Genomic DNA, 23,788 nt, shown 5'->3' with positions numbered 1-23,788 from the left:
GATAAACCAGTGAACGGTTTCAACCCTCTACAAAAATTGCTGGAGTTTGTTTGTTGGAAGAAACAGAATTTAAAACCCAGCAAGGGGAGGGGCGGGTGGGGAGCCAGGACCGCACACGGCAAGCACTCGCGAGAGTCACTCTTCCAGCCGTCATTATCACTGCCACATCATTATTTACAGAAAATCTTACCAATAGGAGCTGCTGGAAATAATGATAAATTATAGGCACCTCCAAGTGTATTTACAGAAAAACCAACACATTAGGAGTGCTCAACTTCTCGACTTCCAGAGCTTACTCTCCATGAGTTGCTCCATTTCTTCAGGATACTGGAAGGGATATACTTAGAAGGGAGGAATACTGGGAGAGCAAGAGCTGAAGGGGAGTAAGGTCTATTGCAGAGTCTGATTTAGGGGCCCAGACTTTGACTCTGTGCCAGTAACTCCTGGCAGAAGGTTTTCTGAAAGGATTTATATTCCAAAGCATCCATGGTATTTTACTCTATGAAATCTTATTTTGAGAGTCAAGCTTTGAGAGAGGTACCTAAATGTGATCAACTGACTGGCGTCCAGTTATCTGCCAAGTTGTTTTTCAAGAACTATTACCATATAAAGTCCAAGTTAGAATGGTAGAGCTGGAAGAACCCATTTTAACATTAACTCTAGCCCAGCTGACTATTCAAGGAATGGTCAGAGATGTTCCCCCATGCTTTAGAGGACAGACTCAACCTAAATTGAAAGGTACTCACACACCTGCTCTCAGCATGAATGGAAGGGCTGGGGAGAGAAGTTCCAGAGGTGCCGATAAGAAAACAAAAACTTCCCACATGACAATTTGCAATTATCCTACCACAAATGAATTTAGATTAATTTTTCCCAAAGTGTATTCCTAAAAACCTGATTCCTGGGAGAGATGTGGAGATTTGGTAGAAGAGATTCCATAAGTCGTATAAATTTGGAAAATGCTGAAAACTAAATCCCTTTCCAAGAGAGTCACAATGCGCACTAGTTAGCACTTCCAAGGCTCTGAGAAGCCCGACTGGCAAGAACCCTACTTAATTCAACTTTCCAAAAGGAACTGATCACAGAATCGATTTTCTCATGACACCCACCATCAGAGGCAACATACTAAGTGTAATAAATAAACCTATTCTGGAGCCTAATTGCTGAGGCTTGAATCCCAACTCCACCTCATTGCTAGTGCTGTGACCTTGGTCAAGGTAGCAATCTCCACACACCTCAGTTTTCATATCTGTAAAATGGACTCATGGAAGAATCTACCTGAAAGGGTCACATGGAGACTAAGTGAGTTAATATGAGTAACGTGCTCATCACGGAGTAGACAATGTGTCCTGGGAGCAATCTTGACCATTACCCCCAGGAGGAGTGTTCCAAGAAGTGGTCATTGTTTGTAAGTTACAGCTCTTTTGTTTGTTTCAAGAACCAGTAACTGCATGGAAAAGTCCAAAAAGAAAATTGTTTTTCCTTTCAGCAACAGGTTGTGCAAGACTCCTACAGAAAGATTTTAACAGGTTTCTTCCGACAAGTCATGTTATCACTGAATACCAGGGGTGTATAATGTGGAATAACAGGAACAGTGCTAGACTAAGAGTGAGGAGATGGAGATTATACTCTTAGCTTCCACTGCAGAACTGCTGACCTTGGGCAAGTCACTTAGCGTTCCTCACCACAGTCCTCACATACGATAATGAGGGTTGGACTAGGCTTGTTTCACTAATTCGTTCACTCCCAATGATCTGAGCTAAGGAATATTTATAAATACAAATGCTGTTTTCCAGATTTTATGCACACACACATAGGTAAGTTATTACATCCATTTTATACAGCGCCTGGTATAGCTAATGTTGAATGAATGCCTATTTAATAGCAATCAACCCGTTATCCCTTCATTCAAAAAAAAAATTACAAAACCCCTATGACATAAGACATGATGCTGAGTACAGCTAAGTTTACATGTTTCTGGAAAGCTATGAGTTCCACCTATAAAGAGCCTGCAGTTTAATTTGTGATGTAGCAAATGATGACTAATTGTTAGTTGCTTTTTCCAACCTTTCAGTTTGTATCCCACAATTCAGGTGAATTTTGTGGTATTATTTTACACAGCAGCACCACACTAGTTTTCTATATTATTATAAAAAGGCTCTATATTGCTATAAAAGGGATTTTATAAAGGTATTCAGGAACCATGATGGAAGAGATGGCAAACTCAGTACATTACAATTAAAGCAAGTATGCTCAATCAACTTTATGTAAAATTTTAGGTTAATAAGAATATCTATTAAATGAAAGTGTCCTAACAAGTGGGGGAAAGAGGCACATTTTGAAGCTGGTTGTAAATACAGATGATCAATTTCCTTTTGTTAGAAGAAATCATTTACTTGTTTTCTCCAAATATACAGTTGTGTACATTTCTTAAAAAGAAATGACCAAGAGCACACAGCTCTCCATGAACAACACAGGCGTGAATAAACGTCTTCTATAACTGCTAATCAAATTGCAGTTCTCTCTTTTCACTGACAAAAGGAAGCCATGGATCATAGACATGATCTCTAAAATCAGTATGTTCCGAACACCCGCCCTAATCCAATGTAAGCTATCTGATCCAGGCTGCTCTGAGATGGGTAACGTGAATGCAGCGCTCACTGGGTACACCCTAGGTATTTAATCTTTGTGAACAGTGTGCAGAAACTCTTGTGGATAAATTACTAGGTCTTTAACATCTCAAAATAATTGTGCCTTTTCATTATTTCTCTTGGGGATTGCTTCATAGCAGCTCCTCCTCAATTGGCAGCTCTTTATCAGTAATGTAACGTCAGAAAATTTCAAGGACAGCAGTGGTAAACGAGGGCCCACATAAATGGCATGGGTGATGTGACCAGGCAGATGATTAGCAAGGATGTCTTTGGTTTGCAGAAAGTTTAATTTTAGTAGGTCTAAGAAAACAAGAAAGTCCTCCCTTCCTTGCCCCACTGTATACTGTTCCTATTGTAAATGCCTCTTGAGTTTGCAGGTGTCCGCCTGAAGGCAGGTCATGGAAAGTCAGAGAAAATCAGGACACCCTCAGCAACAGAAATTAACCTGAAGATCAGGCAGGCAAGTATATATTTTAGAGAGCATTAATCTTCCTGGAACAATCATACTGGACTTCACGAAATGAACAGAGACTCACAACAACAAAAGCAACCAACAGCATCTATTCCAACACTGCAAATTTCTTAGATATTACAGATGTCACCCAACAGTGCATGCATTTGCCTCCCATATGTGAACAAAACTGAGGCATCACAAGATAAATTTGAATGGAATGTTAACCTTCACTTTAAATTTTTTTTTTTCTTTTCCTAGCTGACGACACAATTTTAGTATTATCACAACGGAGCTTCTGGCTGGAAAAAAATTAAATTAATGGATGGATAAAAAAAGCTTAGAAACTTAAAAAAATAAACAACTTTCAAATATCTATACTTGATGGTGTCAAGAGCCAAGATGAATGTATTTCAATTGCAACTTCCAAACTAAACTCACAAATTACTACCATTATGCTAAGTGTTAGCTACCCCACTGTGCAGTTTTGCTTTGTGAATTTTTACCTTCCTCTATGAACACTTTTAGCCACTGATCGCACAGCCTTTCAATGTTTTCTGCCTTTTCCTTTAAATAAACTGGCTCTGGCTCCTTCCATCTGGTTCCCCTTCCGTCAGCAACCCTGCACCTGTTCACACCTCCTCTCCTGTTGGATTCCACTGAACATTTCCTCCTCTGCCAGGGCTATTCTGGCACTCGCAACCTTTCTGTCATTCAATCCATCTGTCAGAAGTGAACTTTGTTTACCGCAAGCTTCTGCTTTCTTCTTCAAGAAGCAAAGCCCCTCAAGGTCATTGTCAAATGAACTGTCGGCATGGATTTAAATCCTCTCCTGCTACCCAGCAGAAGATGAAGTTCTGTTGTGTAATGTACTTGTGAAAATTACTTTTGGGTTCGGGAAGACAATAATTTGGAGTCAAAGTAGTAAGACATGGTATTTTAATGATCATTTGTAAAAGCCAGACAGCTGATATGTATTTCCTTCATGTGTGTCTGCACTTCTTATTATATCAAGTATGAACTATATGTATAAGAAGCAAAATAAAAGTTTTAAAGTGAAATCAAAATATCATAAACAAGTTTACACTATGTAAAAATTGCTTCGTACTGTACAGCATTAACTTGAGGAATAAATATTTTCACTAATGAATTAGCCAAGGGAAAGAGTATTCCAATTAAGAAATTTTACACTGAAATGCTTAAAATGTACAAATATGTACCATTTCAATTATAAGCTATATATTAACACACAGCTCCATTACTGCTTTGAAAGACTGAACCCATAATACACAAATTGAGTATATTTTAAATTTCATCATTTAAAAAATAAACAGTTCTGCTTCAATAATATTCAAATATATGTTGCCCAACAAGCACACCATCATCTAGCTAAAGAAATAGAAATGGTACCAATAGGCCAGTTCTGTGAAAAAAATTAACTCATAAAAATTAGGTGAAAATTATACTCTCAAGTAAATTTATTCTGTGTCATCCACTGCTATCAAGTATTTACCCTCCCTTCATAAATCGGACATGAAATGCTGAATTATTTCCCAGCATTTCAGACAACTGTATTCTCTAGGAAAAAGGCAAACCAATGACTCGATTCAGTTTTCTTATAAGAAAAAGGGAGATCACTTTTTTAGGAGAAAAGAGATGACACGGATTTTTAACCAAAGCACTGTTACAAATAAATGTGAAGCCAAATGTAAACCGAAGTGCTACTTCATTCATAATGCTGCTTTTAGATTTGGAAGAATTACCCCAAGATTTCGTCCTATTGCATATGGTTTTATTAAGCACAATTAGTCAAGCCAGGAAAAATTTTCTAACTCCTTTGTAGAAAAGGCAATAATTAAAGCTTTTTTCATGGACATAAAGTTACAGGCAGGTTTTATTAATAAAAGCAGCCTAAAAACATGCGATCTAAAATTTGAATCTTAAGGGTTTGATTGATTAAATATTTATAATTTACCCAAAAAAGGACTTTTTCAGAACAATTCTTCAGATGTATTAAAGAAAATTATGATGCTAAATATAAAAGCAAAAACAAAACCGACAAAGACAGCTTCAAATCCAAGTGCAGAGACATTCTTTTTAAGCTCAAATTTCAATTCTATTCCTCATCTCCAAAATTCCCTATGTCCTATAAATCATTCTTATGTAATATATACAATGTAATTGAAGGTGTGGCTTTTGAACACCAAATATGAATTCTAAGAGGTGCTTCCTCTCCCAACTTCCCAAAACATGATTTCCAAATAATTTCTTTTTATGTGGAGAACCTTTCAGAGCTAGTATCTAATTTACCCAGCAAGTTTGTTTAATATTTTTCCGGGTATTTTTTTTCCCTTTAATGTATTCTGTGCCTGATGGTAGTTTGGTTACCTGGATGCCTGCTTCTGAATAGCATGGAAAGGGTACTGGTAATCTGATCACATCCGTGGTTTGATTTGCTATATAAAAGAAAGAAGTATTAGCAAAATGCTAGTTTCACAGGGGCTGCTTAAATCACCGTGAAGGAATGCTGCATTCTTGGCAAATTGCGTTTCGTTTCAGAAACCCACTAGTAGGCTTGTTTTAGAAAATGTATTTGACAAGAACATAAACAAATGAAAAGCCACGCAGTTGAACAGCACTTACACTCACACACGGATGCATGAGTGTGCACACACATCCACTTTTTCTCTCAAGTACGCAAGAAAAAGAAAAGGGGAAATAGCATCACGATGGCTCTTTCAAAGGGACCGATTGAAGGAATTCAGAGAATCCTGTTAACAGTTATCTGCCTTAGGTGTAAGACACTTGTTTTATCTTTGAAACAGAAAGACTAGGAAAAAGTTTTAGGTACTTTGATACCAGCACCTGAAAGACAAATTTCGCAGCAAAAATAAAGTGGCATTGAAGCAATGTCGCCAGGTTTACTGGAGAACAGTGAAGCCGTTTCTAAGGGCCCTGCTAGGTGAGGACGAGGAGCTGATGTCACTTACATTCGTTCATACCAGTTTTCCCGAAGCAGCATATGGATGTAGGCTGGAAGGTAAAAATACTTCAGCTCCTTAATAGAGAACTGACCTCCCTTAATTTGTCTACCTTCTGAATGAGACTAACGGTGTTGCTTTTCTAAGAACTGAAAAGGATGAGAATACAATGACTTTTCTCTGGTGTATGGATTTTTCTGCCTATCGATCCATGTAGCCTTTTAGCCACAGAGGGTACTCCTTCTTCCACCCCCTTCCTCGATTACCTTAAGGCAAGACTTTCTTTCAGATGTGAAAATATTTGCAGGCCTGCAGGACAAAGAACTGAGACCTCTGCAGAGTTGAGCAAGGGGGAGAAGACAAATTTGCGCGATTCTGTTAAGAGTAAGGAGAGACTAAATGGCAACTTTAAATCTGCCACAATCATTTACTAATGTGCTGCTATATCAAATAAGTCTAATTTTTTGACAGCACCAAATTAGATATATTGCAGAAACTGCTGCATAAATAGCATATGGCTATGTTATACCACCTATTTCAAATCCTGGTAATGTTTCCCCTCCCCCTCCAAAATGAATAAATTGAGCCAAGCTACAAAGCTTCTGCAAAAAAAAAAAAAGAGAGAGAGAGAGAATGAGAGAGAGAGAGAGAGAGAAATATACTAGTTCAAAAACAGATGTAGGAGATCTGGATTTCTTTGTTAAAGTAATAGTTTTAGCACGAATGCCCCAACTCTATATTTAAAATACATGATTCCCTCATGAGTTATTAAATTTAACAAATCATTTTCTCTTTCATTTCTTTCAGAATGACTTAATCTTTTTTTTGTCTTAAGGTTTGGGGCTCTGGATTATGCTTAGCTTTTTGATGATCCATCGCAGTTCACGGGAGAGAAAAGAAGGTCAAGCGGCTCTGGATCAATATGGCTCCAATTAGGTTCTGAGAAATTATTGAGCGTAAATGCGTGGATCGTCTGTGGGTTTGGGTTTTCATTTGTCAAAGACATATGTGGTAGAAATCATATCAAAAAGCCTCTTCTAATTTTAACTCCAGCCTTGATACCAGAAGCTCTCTGATGCATAAAATATATAAAGTGATCATTCCATGTGCCGCACGGTACACATTAGGAACGGCAGGAACCCCCCACCCCCACCTCAACAGCAAAAATCAAAGTTCCACGGAAGCCAGGACTGAAAATTCACTCCACACATTTCGAGATGGACCATTCTTCCTTCCTCAGTCTCTACCCCGATGCCCACCCCCACCCCCAACTGTGCTACAATTCAACTCAATTTTCCTTTTGGAACAAAAGTTTCCGTTCTTCTGTAGATGGGAAAGACATTGCAAGGTCTTATCTCAGACCAATGGGCATACCACTGCAAACATCATGGCACTCAGCTACCCCGCAGACTCCCTGTCTGTGGTCAGTCTCCCCAGCTGCCCTATCTGTTCCTGTCTGATTAGTTCTGCTAAGGAGCCCCTCCCCTGCCAGCTTTCGGTGCCATCTGTTCAACACAAGATGGCTCCCGCCCAGCAACCTCACACTGCCCTCCTACCTGGCACCCAGCTACCAGCCTTACCCCAAAGTGCTAACACAGGTTCTCACTGCTGGCAGACTTAGAATTTCATTACTACTACTTTGACAAGTGCAGGGTTGTTTGTAATTTCTCTTTTATCCTGATTTTGATTGTACAACCACCTCCCACTGATTCGGTTTGCTTCAGTTTTGTTGCTCACAGATTTTACTCTCCACATTAATCTCCCTCTGGCATGTTACTGCATCTGTTCCCTTTTTTATTATTAATTTTCAAATTCCCACCATTTTTGACAAAAAGGAGGTAATCTACACTCTGTTTCTGCCCATTTCATTTTCTTTAATTTGGAAGACAAGTATGAAAGCATGCCAAAGAAGTTAATTCTCCGTTAACAGTTTATTTTCTGGCATCCCTACGCCTTTGTATATGAAAAACAGATAGGAATAAATGTTGACTGAATCACAACAACATAGTCGCAACCATTCCTGAATTTAATGAAAAGCAAACATATGAAACAGCATCTCAAAAGTTTATTAGTTCCATGAGTTGTCTCATGCTGTCATCCTTTCTTCTACTCTTTAACAGATAAGCCTTTGTGCAAATCAACCCGAGCGCAGGATCTGAATTTGGGCTCCCCTCACAGTTCTGACACGGGCTCTGTTTTCACCATGGATGAATTTTATCTAATTCCTTAATACAATTATCATCTTTCCTCCACCCGAACATTGTTGACTCATTCAATAGTGCCTGATCCTGAGTAGACGCCTGATTTCAGAAAAAGGGGAAGAATCCGGAACTGCTATCCATGCAACAAGGCAGAGCTTGTGAGCCCCTTATTCTGCAGGTCGCAGAGCTGCTTCCATTATTTCTCATGTGACAAATGGCTAATATCAGGAGGGGCAAGGTGGTTTTCCTCCAAAGATAAAGAGGGCCGTGTGAGAGTTAGAAAATGGGAAGTCATATATTTAACGATATCCTCTCTTCATGTCCCTGATTTGTAACCACCGCGGCCTTGCCAAAAAGTAACTTGATCTTGCCTCAATTGCCCTAAAGTTTTCTAGCTTGAGCAAAGCACTGTGATTGCTAGTGAATTTAGTTTACACAAATTCATATTAGTAGCATCATCCCTGAACAGATTAGTAACACCTCAGATTCAAAGAACCCTGAATGAATTGCAGTGATTTTCATACTCACATACATCCTCACAAAATTACAGTTAAGATCTATAGGAAGTAAAGTGCGGTAGGAGACTTTTCCCAAGGTGACAGAAAGTCCTCAGAAACAGAACCAGGACTGGTGTCAAAATCAAGCTATGCCCAGCCTGGCCACACTTCAAATCAGCTACTGGAAAACCAGCAAACCTTGAACCTGCTGAAACCCACTTTTAATGCCTCATCTCGAACACCCCCTCACTTCCACCCCTGGCATATATTCCAATAGTGACTTCTTACGCTATTTTATATGCTTCTTTTGTTGGTATAGATACATTTAGAATAATTACGCTCTCAACACGGGGGAGGGGATTCTTTGGATAAAGGGATCCCTTCATACTCCTCCTGGTTCTCGCCCCTCCCCCACCTTGGCCAGGGCAGGAGATGCTCAGCCCTCCCTCAGGTGACCAGTGCCTGCTGCGTGGAGGTCACACAGAGCCAAGGTGGAGCAGTCTTTCCCCTCAGCTGGACATCAGCATCACAGGCTGTTTCCAAATGTTCCCTGATCCATTTGGTGCCCAATCTGAATTCTTGAATTCAGGGAACTGTACTGTCTGCTAAGCCAATCTAATAGAGCAGTAGCTTAATAAAAATGTGTTTACTTGCATTGGGTCCTGGTGCCCCATGAGACATGGCCCCGAGGAGGGCACTGAGGAAACTGGATATTCTCCAAACCTCCTCCTTTCTCGGGAATCTAAAAATAAGCTTTGATTCCAACATTTAACATCAATGAGTCACTGTATAATCTACTTGTGGGTATCAGGGAAACATTAAATAACAAGTGATTCATGCCCAATAATCGGTCTAGCCAACACTTCCAATTAAGAAGAAGTGTTTAAGAAGAAATTAAACATCAAGTTTTTTTTTTTAATTTACCTTAAATTAATACTGGCGGTCAGAGCTTTCTTTTAGAAAAATATTCTTACTTAGGGCCACTAAAACAACAGTTCTAGGTTTTTGCTTTTTTTCTCCTTCTATTTATATTGAACTTGATGTTCATTGTTGTTGAGTCGGGCAAGTGCTGTGGGCAATCCTTTCTCGGTTTCCTCTGGGCTTCTTCAGAAAATGAGTTGGCTGCCACCACGGCCATGCTCCAGGCTGTGGGCCTGTGTGGCAGGGGAGAGGAGACATCCCTGGTGTCGATTTTCATTGCACACACATTTGGGCTTCACAGAACTGAGAGGAGCGAGCCAGGGAAAGTTAGGCAGAACCCACCCGCAGAGACACATTCTCTGGCAGCCTGCGACTCTAACCTCTCCCGCCTCAGGCCGCACGGAGACCAGGGTTCCTAGCCCACCAAACAGGTGGAGCCAAGGGCGCTCAGGCAACCCAGTGTCCACCAGAGCAAAATGAAACGACTTTGCCTTCCTGGCTCTCCAACAGCCTGTTCTCTCGGGGACCGGGTGGGGGAAGGAAAAGAGGACGCAATTTAAAACAGTACCAAGGCCATCTATTTCAAGACTTGAAGATGTCGGTTGCACATATATCCATTTAAAAGTATTTTTGACACGTTCTCTGCTTAATTTATTCATGAAAGGAGTACAAGAAAAAAAAATAAGCTTAACTTTTAAATGGAAACTTGAGGCTAAAAATTCTTCAATAAAACTCAGGAGGGGAAAAAAAAAATAAAGTTCACCAAGGAATAGCAAGATTACGTGTCAAGGCTAGAGTCCCCTTTCCAAATGAAGAGAGATTGGAAGTTTGGTTTTTTGACCTAAGCCAGTTGTCACCTAAAAATGAGGGCAGGTCCTTAATTTGCCCCTAAGAATAAAGAGAAGAGGCAAAGTTATGCAATGTTCATGGAGAATCTGCTAGACATAGCCTGACACCAGAGACCTGCTTCCTGGCCTCTGAACTGAGATTCTGCAATCCAAAGGGTAATTCTACTTAGCTTTGAAATACGTTTTTGCATTTATTTGTGAACAGGAGCTTCGGAGCACAGGCTCTGGAGTCTGATGGACCGGGTTCAAAGCCTGCCTCTTCTGCTTGGCACCCTCCCTCCTTCCTGGCTGCCTGATTTCATGCCTCAGCTTCCCTAGGCTTGCTGTAAGGACTGAGAAGGCAGGGCATTCAACCTCCTTGTGTACAAGTTTATTTTCTTAAAATTTTCTTTGCAAAGCATGAGTTTGTAAAATGCAATAAAAATGAATTACTAGAAAAATTTTTTAATTTTAAAAGATACAAGAAAAGAAAGAAAGAAGAAAGAAAGAAAAAGAGAAAGAGAAAGAAAGAGCAAGCCCACTGATCATGCACTTGGTTGGATATTGTGCAATTTAAAATAAAAGCTTCCAAATACCCAGTTTTTGTATTTATGGTGGACTCATCATTTACAGCCCATCCCAGGCCACATTTCCCGTCACACTGCTGCTGGGAATCAGACACAGTGCTTGGCTAGTGCCAGGGGCTCATTTATGCATCCTTTATACACCTTTCTTTTTGCATTCTGAGAATTCTCTAAATAAAACCACAAAGCGACCCTGTGAAGAACTAACCCTGCCTCCTTGGCCTTATAACATGTTGACAATGGAGACTACCACTCACAAACCGACGTGAACAGAGATGTACTCTTCTTTCCCCTCTTTGCACTTCATTCCTCAAAGGAAAAATCAGGGATTATATATTTTTAAAAAGACAATAGAAGGGGACACCTGTTGTTTGATTTCCCCAGGGTCCCTGACCCCCTTTCCCCTAATGAGAGCACTTCCTCTTGCTCGGTGCACCTCCCTTCCCTCACTCCAGTGCTGCCTCTGAGGTTTCCAGCATGTGTATCCAAGGGGTGGCTGTGTGATCAGAAATGGGGGGAGCCAGGAAGTCACACTTACAGTCTGAAATCAAGGGCATCTCCTTTACCTTCAGTTTGGACTGAAGGAGGTGACTGCATGGTGTGGGAGAACCTGAAGGAATGAGCCAACATTGAGACAGAAGTCAAGCCCTGGGATGGACAGAAATGGGCAGCATACTGAGGCGGCCCCGAGTCCCCCGCTCCAAGAGAGCCTGAGGCCATCTGCATTTGGATTTTATGTGGTCTGGTTATGGGGCTAATCAGTTCCCCCTTTCTGGGTTTCTGTTACTCCTCCTGGTAACAGGAGAGGTCAAACAACTCCATTCAAGAAAGCATTTGCAGTCGTTAACTACGCAGAAGCTAAATGCTCTGCAATGCTCTGCAAAGAAAGGCTTCATCACTTCTCCCCAAGTAAATCACCGATCCTAACAGGATAAGCTGGTGACCCCTCTGGCACACCCTTTCTCACTTTCAAAAAGATACAAATACTGCCATTCAAGTTATTATCTCTCCAGGTCAGAGGGCAGACCTTCCCGTTTGGATCGTAAGAGCAGGGAAGAACAGAGTACCCACTTTTATGGGGCTCACTGAGATTCCCGCTCTGAGAAATTCTTTGAAGTACCTATCACTGAAAACATCGCTTATGGAAGAGAGAAAATACACATTTGAAAGGCAGCGCTGCTGAAGTAAAGCTGAAGCCTGCAGGCTTAATGGCAGGTCGGTCTCCCTTCTGTTTTGCACTGAGAGCCACTCCAGTTCTAAATCCTCTCAAAAGTAAGCAGAAGGCTTCCTGCAGTAATTCCCCTCCAGATCAGACCTGAGAAAAAGACGCAGGAGTCAAAAGAACAGGCTCCAACATAGACAGAGTAGGTATGGAGAAGAGTGTTTGCCTCAATAAACAGTCAACGACAATCATATAAACACTCCGAAATGTGTTGTTTTAATAGGTTGCATCATAAAGTAACCTACCCACATGGATGTAAGCGGTAGTCTCGTGAGAGGGATTAAAATCCGGTAGCTCTTTAAAAATGTCTGGACCTGTCAAAAACAAGTATACGAAGGAATTTCCACCTTCTTGGAAAGGCCTCTCTTTCCTCTTGGGTAAAAATGAAGCAAAGAAGGCAAAGGAGAATGACAGTTGTATGATAATATGTTAAGTGACTAAGGCAACTGATCCCAAAACACTGTTTCTTAAGAAAAACCCAAGCCAGGATGAAAACACACTGACATGACTTCTATCAGTGAAGGAGGGGGCAGCTGACACTTATTTTCATTATAAATTTATGGTACTGGTTCCTCCAGGTGTATTTTCAGGAACAATTGCATTAATCATTTTCCTAGGAATTTACACGGAGTTCCAGCATGATGGATGATGGCAGAGGCGCGGTGGACAAACCGCCGGGATTGAAAACCTCCTTCTATAACAGGACAGCTGTGTGACCTTAGATGGATCTTTTTACTTCTCTGTACCTTGGTTCCCGCAGCTGTAAAACAGGGGAAGATAACAGTCTGCACCTTCCAGAGCTCTGGGCAGGGGTGGGGGGCACTAAATGAAAAGCACCAGGCTCAGGTCCTGGAACACAGAAGGGGTTGGGTAAGTGATGGCCATGGCCCTTAGCCACAACCTCTGTCCTTATTTTTTAAAGAGCTACTGCATGCGGCATGGTACCAGGCAGATCTTAAGATGGATATATTCTTCATCTCAGAGACTGATGCTCCTAGCTATTTCAAAGACAGGTTGTGTGTGTTTAATGCACTCGCATGTCTACAGGTGCACCCTGCCAATGCTGTGTCTCCCCTACGGAGAAAGACCTTCCCTCCTGTTTTCCTGCTTCCACATGCCTCTGAGATCAGTAAGAGGCTACTGTCTCTCTGTCCCTGTAATACTTTATCTGGAATCTCTCTTCTGGATCTTTTCTTTTATCTTACCAGCTCTTTGTGTATCTTCTTTCCTGCCCTACCGGACTGTATGTTTCTATCAGAGGGGCCACCTTTTAATTATAGAGAATTCTAATTTGGAACTCTGTGTGTGTGTGTGTTTGGTTTTTAAGGGAGCATATTTAAGTGAGAGCATGGTATATTTTACCAACCCTACTTGAATTGTTAGAATGACTATCATTTGATTCTCTTATACTTAAATATGTATGTGCAAAGTTAAAAATGAAAAAAGCTATTTCTGTCTTATCTCCATCTTACACTTTTTACCCTGATATATTTGAAAAAAAAATGTGTATATATATGTGTGTGTGTATATATACATATATATATATTTATTAATATTTGGCTTTGAGGGCACCTGGGTGGCTCAGTTGGTTAAGTGTCTGCCTTCGGCTCAGATCATGATCCCAGGGTTCTGGGATCGAGTCCCGAGTTGGGCTCTCTGCTCAGAGGGGAGCCTGCTTCTCCCTCTCCCTGTCCCCTGCTCATGCTCTCTCTCTCTCTCTCTCTCTCTCAAATAAATAAATAAAATCTTTCAAAAAAAATACTGCGCTTTGAAAGAACAATCATAAACTTGCAATACATTGGCCATCCCTGTAATGACTTATTGAGCTCCAATTCTTTTGCAAAGGGCTGAGCCAGATGCTCTGAAAAATAGAACATTAATAAGACCTCTCATCCCTCATTTGAAGAATAACACATTCCAGAAGGGAAGAAAAGCAAGTACAAAAACTCTTCAGAGTACTAACTCCTTTTTCTCATATTTTCACTGTCCCTGTTTTGAGGAATTCACTCAGGATGTAGAGCCTTCAGCTCCGAGTGGGAAGGAGGATTCAGAGGGAGACATGCTCCCCTGGGGCGGCGGGGCCATCCGGGAGGGCTACGGTGGACAAAAATCAGAAGTTCAGAGAGACCTGGAAAAGGAGGTAAGATTATAATATGGCTAGAGAAGGTCAAAGGGGTATTCTAGATGTAGAGAATAACAAAGGAGAGAAAAGCCCCAAAGTGCAATTTGGCTTGTGATGTGAGCTGGTGAGAATGATGATAAAACTAGAAGGCTGGGACCCCGTCCCGAAAGGTTACCTGCGAGTGGACTGGACTTTTTGTAATAGTGCAATGCCAGGGAAGGTTTCAGGAGCAGGTGACAGAGTCAAGGCAGTGCTTAGGAATATTCAATTGGCAATACCTGGTGAAAAAGGCTGGAAGGGTCCATGACCCTTGTGAATGGTCAGCAGAGCCTTAGGGTGAATGCAAATGGTAGGTCTGAAGGATGCCTCCACAAAATCTCTCTGAAGTTCAAACTAAGAAAACATTTTTTTAAAAAATTTATTTATATATTTTAGAGAGAGGAGGGTGGGGGAGGGGTAGAGGGAGGAGAGAGAATCTCAAGCAGACGCCCTGCTGAGCGCAAGGCCCGGCACAGAGCACAATCTCAGGACCCTGACATCATGACCTGAGCCAAAATCAAGAGTCAGATGCTCAACCAACTGAGCCACCCAGAGGCACCCTAAGAAAACATCTTAAACAAAGAATACTCCCAGCAAATTAGATGCCTAATATCAGGAAATGGGCACTTCATCATGGGATGTCTTCAATCACCATTAGGATCATTGATGATCAGAGCTAGAAGGAAACTTAGAAATCAGGTTGTAGCCTCATTTATAGGTAAGCAAGCAGGTTCAAAGAATTAAGTAATGTGTCAAAATTGCAAAGATGGCGAATGCCCAGGAGAAGATGCTAGAACTCGGCTTCCTCAATACCCGGAAGCCTGGGGACTCCCCTAAGAAAAGCTTTGTTACATCATTCCATATTCTTTTCTTAGGCACTGACGACTCCTTTGGTCTCCCTGGCTGGTGGTTCTCCACCCCCCTACTCTAAGAGCATGGCCCTCTCATGCTTTCACCCATTTCCTTGGCTACAACTAGTAGCTTTATGTAAAAGCATCCAATGAAGAGCCTCAGGTCTTGACCTTTTTCCTCAAACTGGACCTACACTGCACATCTCCACCCAAGCCCCAAAACACGGTATATTATTTCCCTCTCTTACTCCTTTTAAGTCTCCTACTGGAATTAATGGCTCATCCAGTTAACGTAGGCTAGAAACATTGGAGTCACCTTTAATTCTGGCCTCTCTCTTTTGCTATCCTAAATGCCTCTTAAAATTTCCCTTCCATTTTACAGGCAAAGCCATAGTCCAGGACTTCATTACCACCCCCTGGACTGGGGCTTATATTCTAATCAGGGGCCCTGTCAATCATCTTTTCCTCAGGCAATCTGTCTTCAATTACCCTTCATTTACCTTCTTTAAATATATATTTGAACCCCTTAAAGTTCAAGCTCTCTTGACTTCTTACTTGAATTACACAGCGTCCTAACTGAGGGGTTGGTAAATTGTTTCTGTTAAGGGCCAGGCGATAAATACTTGAAGGCTTTGAGGACCATACTCAATTCTGCCATGATAGCCCCAATACATAATGCATAAAGGATAATCATGTCTGTGTCCAATAAAACTTTATTTATAGGTATATAATTTTTATGTGTCACAAAACGTTTTTTTGTTTGTTTGTTTGTTTTCCCCAGCTATTTAAAAAATATAAAAGCCATTTTTAGCTCATGGACAAAAAGAGACAACAGGCCATATTTATTGGCTGTAGTTGCTGACTCTGCCCTAACTGGTCTTCCTGTTTCCTACATCAGCTCTCCAAGTTTACTCTCCATGCTGTTGAGTCAGAATACTGACCCAAAGATGTGATCATGTTGACAGCCTTGCTTAAAATATATCAAGAGTAAACCATGACTCTCAGAATGGCCAAAACTCCAGAATATGGACCACAAGGCCCTTCCTCTGATCCCTGTTTGCCTTTTCCAGGCTTATCCCCTGCCAAACACCTAACCTGATTGTAGAGTTTATGTTCCGTCCCATCTTTGTGTCTCTGTAGATATTGCTCCATCCACCCAGGGTACCCACTCCACCTTCTTCCACACTGAGAATTGCTATTTAAGAGCTCATTAATCCAAATAGCTACCAAACTTCTCCTCCTCCAGAAAGCTTTCCCCATCATCTTTGTTTCCAATGCACAGTACGCCAATTCTCCTTCCTCTGTGCTCCTGTGGTAACTTTATTTCTATCATTGCAGTACTCTCACACTTGATTATAACTGCACACATGGAGCTGGCTCAGGAGCACAGCCCTACGGGGAAGAACTGAATCTGATGGTTTTCTCCTTACCCAAGACCAAGCAATGTACTTGAAAGATAGTAGGTGCTCAATAAATATTTGTTGAGTGGGTGAATGTTATTCTTACCAGTTGGGCCTTTCAGTAAATGTTGTATTTCTATTTTCCATTTTTTAAAAGTTATCTCTATGCCCACACATGGGGCTCAAACTCACAACTCCAAGATCAAGAATCACATGCTCCACCAACTGAGCCAGCCAGGCATTTTTCCATTTTTTAAGTCTAATTTTCCATTTTCCATTTTTTTTTTAAAGATTTTATTTATTTATTTGACAGAGAGAGACAGCGAGAGCAGGAGCACAAGCAGGGGGAGTGGGAGAGGGAGAAGCAGGCTTCCCGCCGAGCAGGGAGCCCGATGTGGGACTCGATCCCAGGACCCTGGGATCATGACCTGAGCCGAAGGCAGACGCTTAACGACTGAGCCACCCAGGCGCCCCTCCATTTTCCATTTTTAAGTCTAATTAGACAATAAAGGGAAATAACAGACAAACGATAGCTTATTTTTCTTTCAGACTGATCTACAATCAATACTCCAGTTTTTAAATTTTCTTTGCCCTGGGAGATCCACATCCTTACTTCATCATTACTTATAACATGGTTTTCATATTCAATTTTAAACTTTGTGCCGACTATGTCATTCGAAATATTTACGTTAACACTAAGCTACCTGTGTGGGATTTATTTATTTCGGCTGGTCTACACAGGGAAAGAAAGACATAATGTTTCTCAGCCACACACTTGAGTATACTGAATCAATAAAGACTGTCGAGGAAAAGCAAACTCTAAAAAAAAACAAAGAAGTATATCAGAAATATTTAGCCCAACAACCAAGACACATTTTCAGTGCAAAAGAGAGCTACACACGGTTCTCTGCATTTTTAATTGTCATCTTTAAATTTATGAATGTGGATTTTATAGAACAGGAACAGAGACTAAATGTAAAATGCTTACAAAAGAGTACTGCACTTAGAAAATGGGTAATTTTTATTTTCCCTAAAACTAGTTTTCAATTTTTGTAGACTCGCTGTAAATAAAGCTCAACAGAAAAAGCTTTCTATGGAACCAAGCAAACCCGTTTTTCTCAAGAACAAAGGAATTAGTTACCACTGGTCCATTTTCAGCAGTTGCTGTACCTCAAATACGCTCTATTTGCAAGAAACTGGTCTTGTCAGACAGTACAAATTGATACTGCACAGGAAAACTCCCTGTAGGACCCTGACTTCAGAAATTAACTCTCTGAATAAGACAGAATGGCAAAGGGGACAAAACCAGCATTAATATTTATTTACCGAAGCTCAGACACACTGAGACTTTGAAAGCTGTCCTATTTTTGTGGTTTAGTAGTGCTTAGCACACAAATGATTGTTTCCCAACAGAAGCCTGACAGAAGAAAAACTATTAACTATCATGATAAAGCTAAATTTCGAAACTTCTGAGATTAAATAATCCATTGGAACTGTGTTAACATTATGTTCTTGGTTCTACAAGACAATACCTTGAATGAGCATTAAAAGAACCATTATTATTCTACAGTATTAAGCAATTTTTTCTCATAAAAGTGTTTTATCTCTTGGGATTTTTCCAGATATCACATGTGTATAAAGGATTTCTTTTCTTTCTGGCTTTTTCCCTTTTTCTTTCTTCTCATTTTCTCTTTCACGGTTTAAAAAGGGAAGTTGGCAAACCATTTGGAATATTATCATAACAAAATGTTTTCAACAAAGTTTGATTTTAACAGAACTAGAGGCATCTTAACACTAACCCAAAACTTTGGGAGGTTCACCAACCTCTAGAATATTTTTTTCTCCAAATGCAGGCTGTTCAAGTGGTGCTTTTCTCCATCTGTTATCATACCGTGCTCAGAATTACATTGTCATATTTAATGTAAAAGGGATCAGTCCCCTTTCATAGTTTAAATTCAACATATTACTATGATTAGAAGATCAGCATTTTTCTAATTTATGAACCAAACCAAGGCTCATAAACTTACATGTGTAGAGAAAGTTCTCCATAAAAACCAAAAAACTCTTAAGAACTGAACAAACCCAAACGCTTGATCTGAAACATGAAAATGTACTAAAACCCAAAGTGAGAAAAACCACTTATATGGTAACATGAAATATCTGCAACCTCTATTTGAATTTTCTCTGTGTATGTGCATTTGTGTATATGCATGCGTGTGTGTGTGTGTATGTATGTGTGTCTTTTCCACACAGCAAATTATACAGTGCTTGCTACCTAAAATGTCTCCTTGTCACCTAGAGCTGAGCTACATGTTCCCTAAAGTTGTAGGACACTGATAATCACATCGCATTATCTTGTGACAGAAACCGTGTAATTCGAAACCACAAGAGCATGGTTATAATAACGGTTTGAATGTGAACAGTGTCAATCAATTTCATCACTCAATTCTATACCTCCTTAGGACTCAGGTTCCTTATTTTCTCTCTGTTCTGTCTCAGTTTGCATCTGAGGATGCCTTTTACTTTGTCTCATTCACTACTGACAGTATCTGATTCTTTTCCTAAATATATCCCTCAGATCTTTCAGTTCAACATTTTTATTAGACACAGAATTAACAGGAGAGGTAGTGGTGGTGGTAGGAGAAATATGTCATGTTGCTCCTATTGGTAGAGAACCACCTAAATATTTGAGCATTGTAGATGAAAGGTTTTGTAATCTATCAGTAATTCCCTGCCACACTTATCATTCACATGTCTGGGTGTTTTGCTTACCACATCTCCACTTTTCTTAATATGCCTGAAAGCTGTGTGTGAATTGAGTGACTAAGACTAACTCTAACAACTGTTTGGAAGCCGGTGGCAAAAATCAGTGGGATGGCACTGGGACTCTGGCGCGTAATGGGATTAGGGAGTACCTGGTGAGGTGCAGTTGGTGCTCGGATTCGCTCAGCAGCTCTGTCAGTTTCAGGCACTCCTCTCTGGCCCGGGCTGCCTTCTGCTGTTCCTGTTCCAAGTGCTGCTTGCTTTCCCTCACTTCTAATTTCAATTTCTCTATTTCCTTAGGTGGAGGGGAGAGGGGGAAAAGCATCCATATAAGCTATATGCACTTGAGTTCAAAATGCTCTCATTTTTATGTTTGCCGTGAATTTTAATGTGATGAGAAATTATTAGAAAATTTAGGCTAGCTTCCATTTGATGACAAAGGGAATGAACACAGCCAAAAATGCACACTAGTGAGGTTTTTTTGGATCGTAAGATGAAGTCTAATTTCAGAAATGAAATGATTAAATGAGAGGAGTCAAAATGGATAATCGGCACTCTCATTCTTAAGGCTCAGTCCCTTTAAAGAATATGAACTTAAAAATGTCACTACTTTAAAAATATAGCATTTTCATTTGTGAGATTAGATCAGATCCATGTAGTGATTTACATCAAATATGTGAATATTCTGAAAGGTATATTTATGGTTTCATTTGGATGTTTTGAAAGCCAGATTAAAGGGTAAAATAATATATCTTTTAAAAAATGTGAGGTATAAAAGAAGGCATCATTATTGCTGCTCAACATTATTTGGGAAAAAGATATTTTAGGAAAAAATATGGCATGAGAACCTTTAAGCCTTTAGAGTACATGAGATTTCTCAGCTAAAATAATATTGCACTAAAATGTCACTAAAAAAGGTAACAAAAGCACTCTAAGATTAATAAATATGAACATCTAAAATATATGAAAATTTATGATAGTTTATTCTTTGGTCTCAGGATGAAATTATCCTCTCTTACTGCAACTCAAATATTTCAAAGCAAAAATACCTTATATGGAACACAGTTTTAAATAATGTATACACTAAAGTAGAAATATTTATCATGGAACATCTATAATTTTTTAAAAAAATAAAAGAGATAAATATTCAGACTGTTAAAACCAGAAAAGCAAATAAAAGGGAAAGCAAAAGGTAGAAACATTTTCAGATTCAACATAAAGCAAGAAGCAATTTTAATTCACAAAAACGCAATCTCCTTTTGGAAAACAAAATCATGTCTAAGTAAAGTGTTTTAAACTTAGTATTTAAGAACATTTCAAATTTCCTCACGTCATTAATATGCTGAGCACTCTCTAACTACATTTAATACATCAGGCAAGATAAACTAAATGATTCGGGGTTTTTTTTACTTTTATTACATTATAAATATTACTTATGCCTATCAAATCGTATATTATCCACAATTTAAGAAAACAACTTACAACAGTTCTCAAATATTTTTAGCTTCAAAAACCTATATAATAACGAGTCTATCACTTTCATGCAGAGTAGATTTTCTATATCTTTCAGATCAGAATACTAAATGCAACTGATCTTTCCGTAAAACATTTCAAACTGATAAAGTTATACCAGTTTATTTCTCATCCCATAATTTAATACAATTCAAGATATGAAAAACATCAAAGTCTATTAAGTTTTATTCGCCTAACATGAAATTAACAAAAGCAAATGTATAGAATTGGAAATATATGTTGATTTTAAAACTTCAAAAATTCACTCATTAATTTTGTACACAATGCTATATGCAAGAAACCGCCCTGAGTATTATGATGGGCTCAGAGAGCCTCCATCCCTACGCTCAGGAGTTAACAATTCAGGTAGGTAAATGAGACGTACACACACACACACACACACACACAACTATCAAACCACAAAACACATAAGAAACAAGTGAGTATTAGAGAAAATCTCTGCTTCGATAGGTCAGATTAGGGATATATTAGCATGGGCAAGAAAAGTGGAAAGAGGTAAGGGCACATTAACTCATCGAATGACAGATGGGACTGCATTGTGAAAGGTCTTGACTTCCAGATGAATAAAGCTGTATTTTGCTTATAGATAATGGAGAGATATTAATGGTTTAAACAATTCAATATGAGAGAAGTTCTTCTTTAAAACAACCGGAGCCCTGTTTATGAGCAGTTTAAGGTGGCAGAGACTGGCGGAAGGGAGACCATGAAGAGAGTTGCAATATTCCAGACGTGAGAATAGAGACACTTCAAATGAACATAAAGTTGGTGAATACAAGGACATAAAAGGAGACATCAAAGACAACTCCAGAATTTTGAATTGAGAGGATACAAAAAAGTGATAAAAAATGTATAAAAATCGCAAATTTTTTAAAGAGAAAAGAGGTGACAATTTTTATAAGCACTATGTGACAATAACAAGACATGCACACTTCCATTGGTAATTAGGTTTTGAGTATAAATCAGCTGCTTTCTTGTTCTCATGTAACAAAAAGTCAGAGGTTGCACTGAAAGCCAATCAAACACAGAAAGAAAAACATGGGCCCCACTTATGATGATGAGCACTGGGTGTTACACCTAAGTGCTGAATCACTAAATTCTACACCTGAAACCAATTTTACCATATATGTTAACTAGCTGGAATTTAAATAAAAACTTGAAAAACAAAGCAAAACAAAACACACATGGGCCCCAGAGTCAACACAAATCAGGGTTTCAGACACAGCTCTGGCACTTTCCAGCCCTGTGACCTTGGACAAGTCACTCGACTGTTAGATTCTTCAGTCTAACACAGGAAGGTGGCTGTAGCAAGCTCCCAAAGCTATCAGGAAGATTAAATGAGATGCTGAGTACTTATCAGAGTGTCCAGCACATAGTAAGAGCTGAATAAAACACAGCTAGTGCTATTATTGCTGATTGTTTTCTCTATTGATCTTTCAAGAACAGCAAAGCAGTAAGTAGAAAAATTGACCTGCTGAAGGATATACGGCTAACACTGAGGACTGAAGAGTTCTTGACTTAATTCAATAAATTTTCCCCCGGGAATTTTGATGAAAACTGAATAAAACTTTATTATAGTTGCAAAATGCAAAAAACATTTTTCTTAGGAAGATGGAAAATTACTGCCTGCTTCTGATTGTCTGTGCCAGAAAAAGAGCTTATTGGTGCAAATCATCAAAATCAACAAATAGTCTAACCAGCTGGACTAGGGCTCAACACTTACTCCCTGAGTCAGGAAAATCTGCCATGGCACCAACTCCAACAGTTAGAAGAGGAATCTCTTGCCAGAAATGCCATGCTCCCACTGGCAGGATAACCCCTTGCCTCACCCAACTAGGTCAGCACTGCTTCCTTGGCTGTTTATAGTGGTTCTGGGATGAAGGACCAACAACAGTCAGAGGCCCATGGTACATGACTCCCTAAGTACTCTATTAACCTGCAGTGTCTATGATGCAGTCTGATGCAGCCATCTTTTGGCTAACCAGGCAAACATAAGTCCAGATAGCGTTACATTTTACCAAAAGATATACTTCAAGTCATGAATGTAAGCATTAAAAGGAGAAACTGTTAAAAGTGGCTTTCTCAGGAGAATCATAGCAAGGATGGGATATGGAGAAAGACAAACTTTTTACTGTTCATTTACAGTCTTCTATACCATAGGAAGTTTTTTTTTTTCTTAATCATGGACATATGTAATTTTGTTATTATTTATTAGTTTTTTGTATCAGGGTAATTCACCTAATTTAAGTCAAATAGTACTCAACATTTCATAACAAAGAAGGGCAGTGCCCATGCTCTACCTCGCACCCATCTCCAAGCCCTATCCTCAATGGCCCACACTATCCACTCTTTTGATATTTATCTTCATATTTTATATGACATACTTATAATGCTATTTCTTGATTTTACAATATTAGACATTAGCTACTGACTTTCTATAGTAAAAAAGTAACAATTTAGGTCACTTAACAGAACCTATCTCATCCTCCCATCTAACAATTCTGGTTAAATTATTAGTCAGTAGTTCATTTACATTATAATTACAGAATTATTGTTCACTCCTGAAACAAGTATTATTTTGATCCAATTTTTTATACAAGATTTTATTATTTCTGGAATTGCCTACTTTTTAACAGATTATTTTTTTAGGTAACTGACATTTCTTCCCCAATGTTCAAACAGATCTATCAAATACACATCAAAAAAATTTTTTTTTCAAGTAATAAAACACATCAGACAAATGATCAG

The 23,788-nt window shown here is 39.5% G+C and overlaps 1 protein-coding gene across 1 annotated transcript in view; it reads right to left on the bottom strand.

Moving 5' to 3' along the window:
* The window catches only part of SDCCAG8 (SHH signaling and ciliogenesis regulator SDCCAG8), a 233,058-nt gene that overhangs the window by 96,436 nt on the left and 112,834 nt on the right, over positions 1 to 23,788 (bottom strand). Inside the window, exon 13 of the mRNA XM_035010960.1 lies at positions 19,663 to 19,805. Within this exon, the coding sequence (XP_034866851.1) occupies positions 19,663 to 19,805 (143 nt within the window). The remainder of the gene's footprint in view (positions 1 to 19,662; positions 19,806 to 23,788) is intronic.

Source organism: Mirounga leonina, unplaced genomic scaffold, assembly GCF_011800145.1.
Source record: "Mirounga leonina isolate KUSES-001 unplaced genomic scaffold, KU_Mleo_1.0 Mir_154, whole genome shotgun sequence".
Classification (NCBI taxonomy): domain Eukaryota; kingdom Metazoa; phylum Chordata; class Mammalia; order Carnivora; family Phocidae; genus Mirounga; species Mirounga leonina.
Note: the sequence above shows the minus strand (reverse complement) of the source record. Positions and strands in the feature narration are given on the sequence as shown.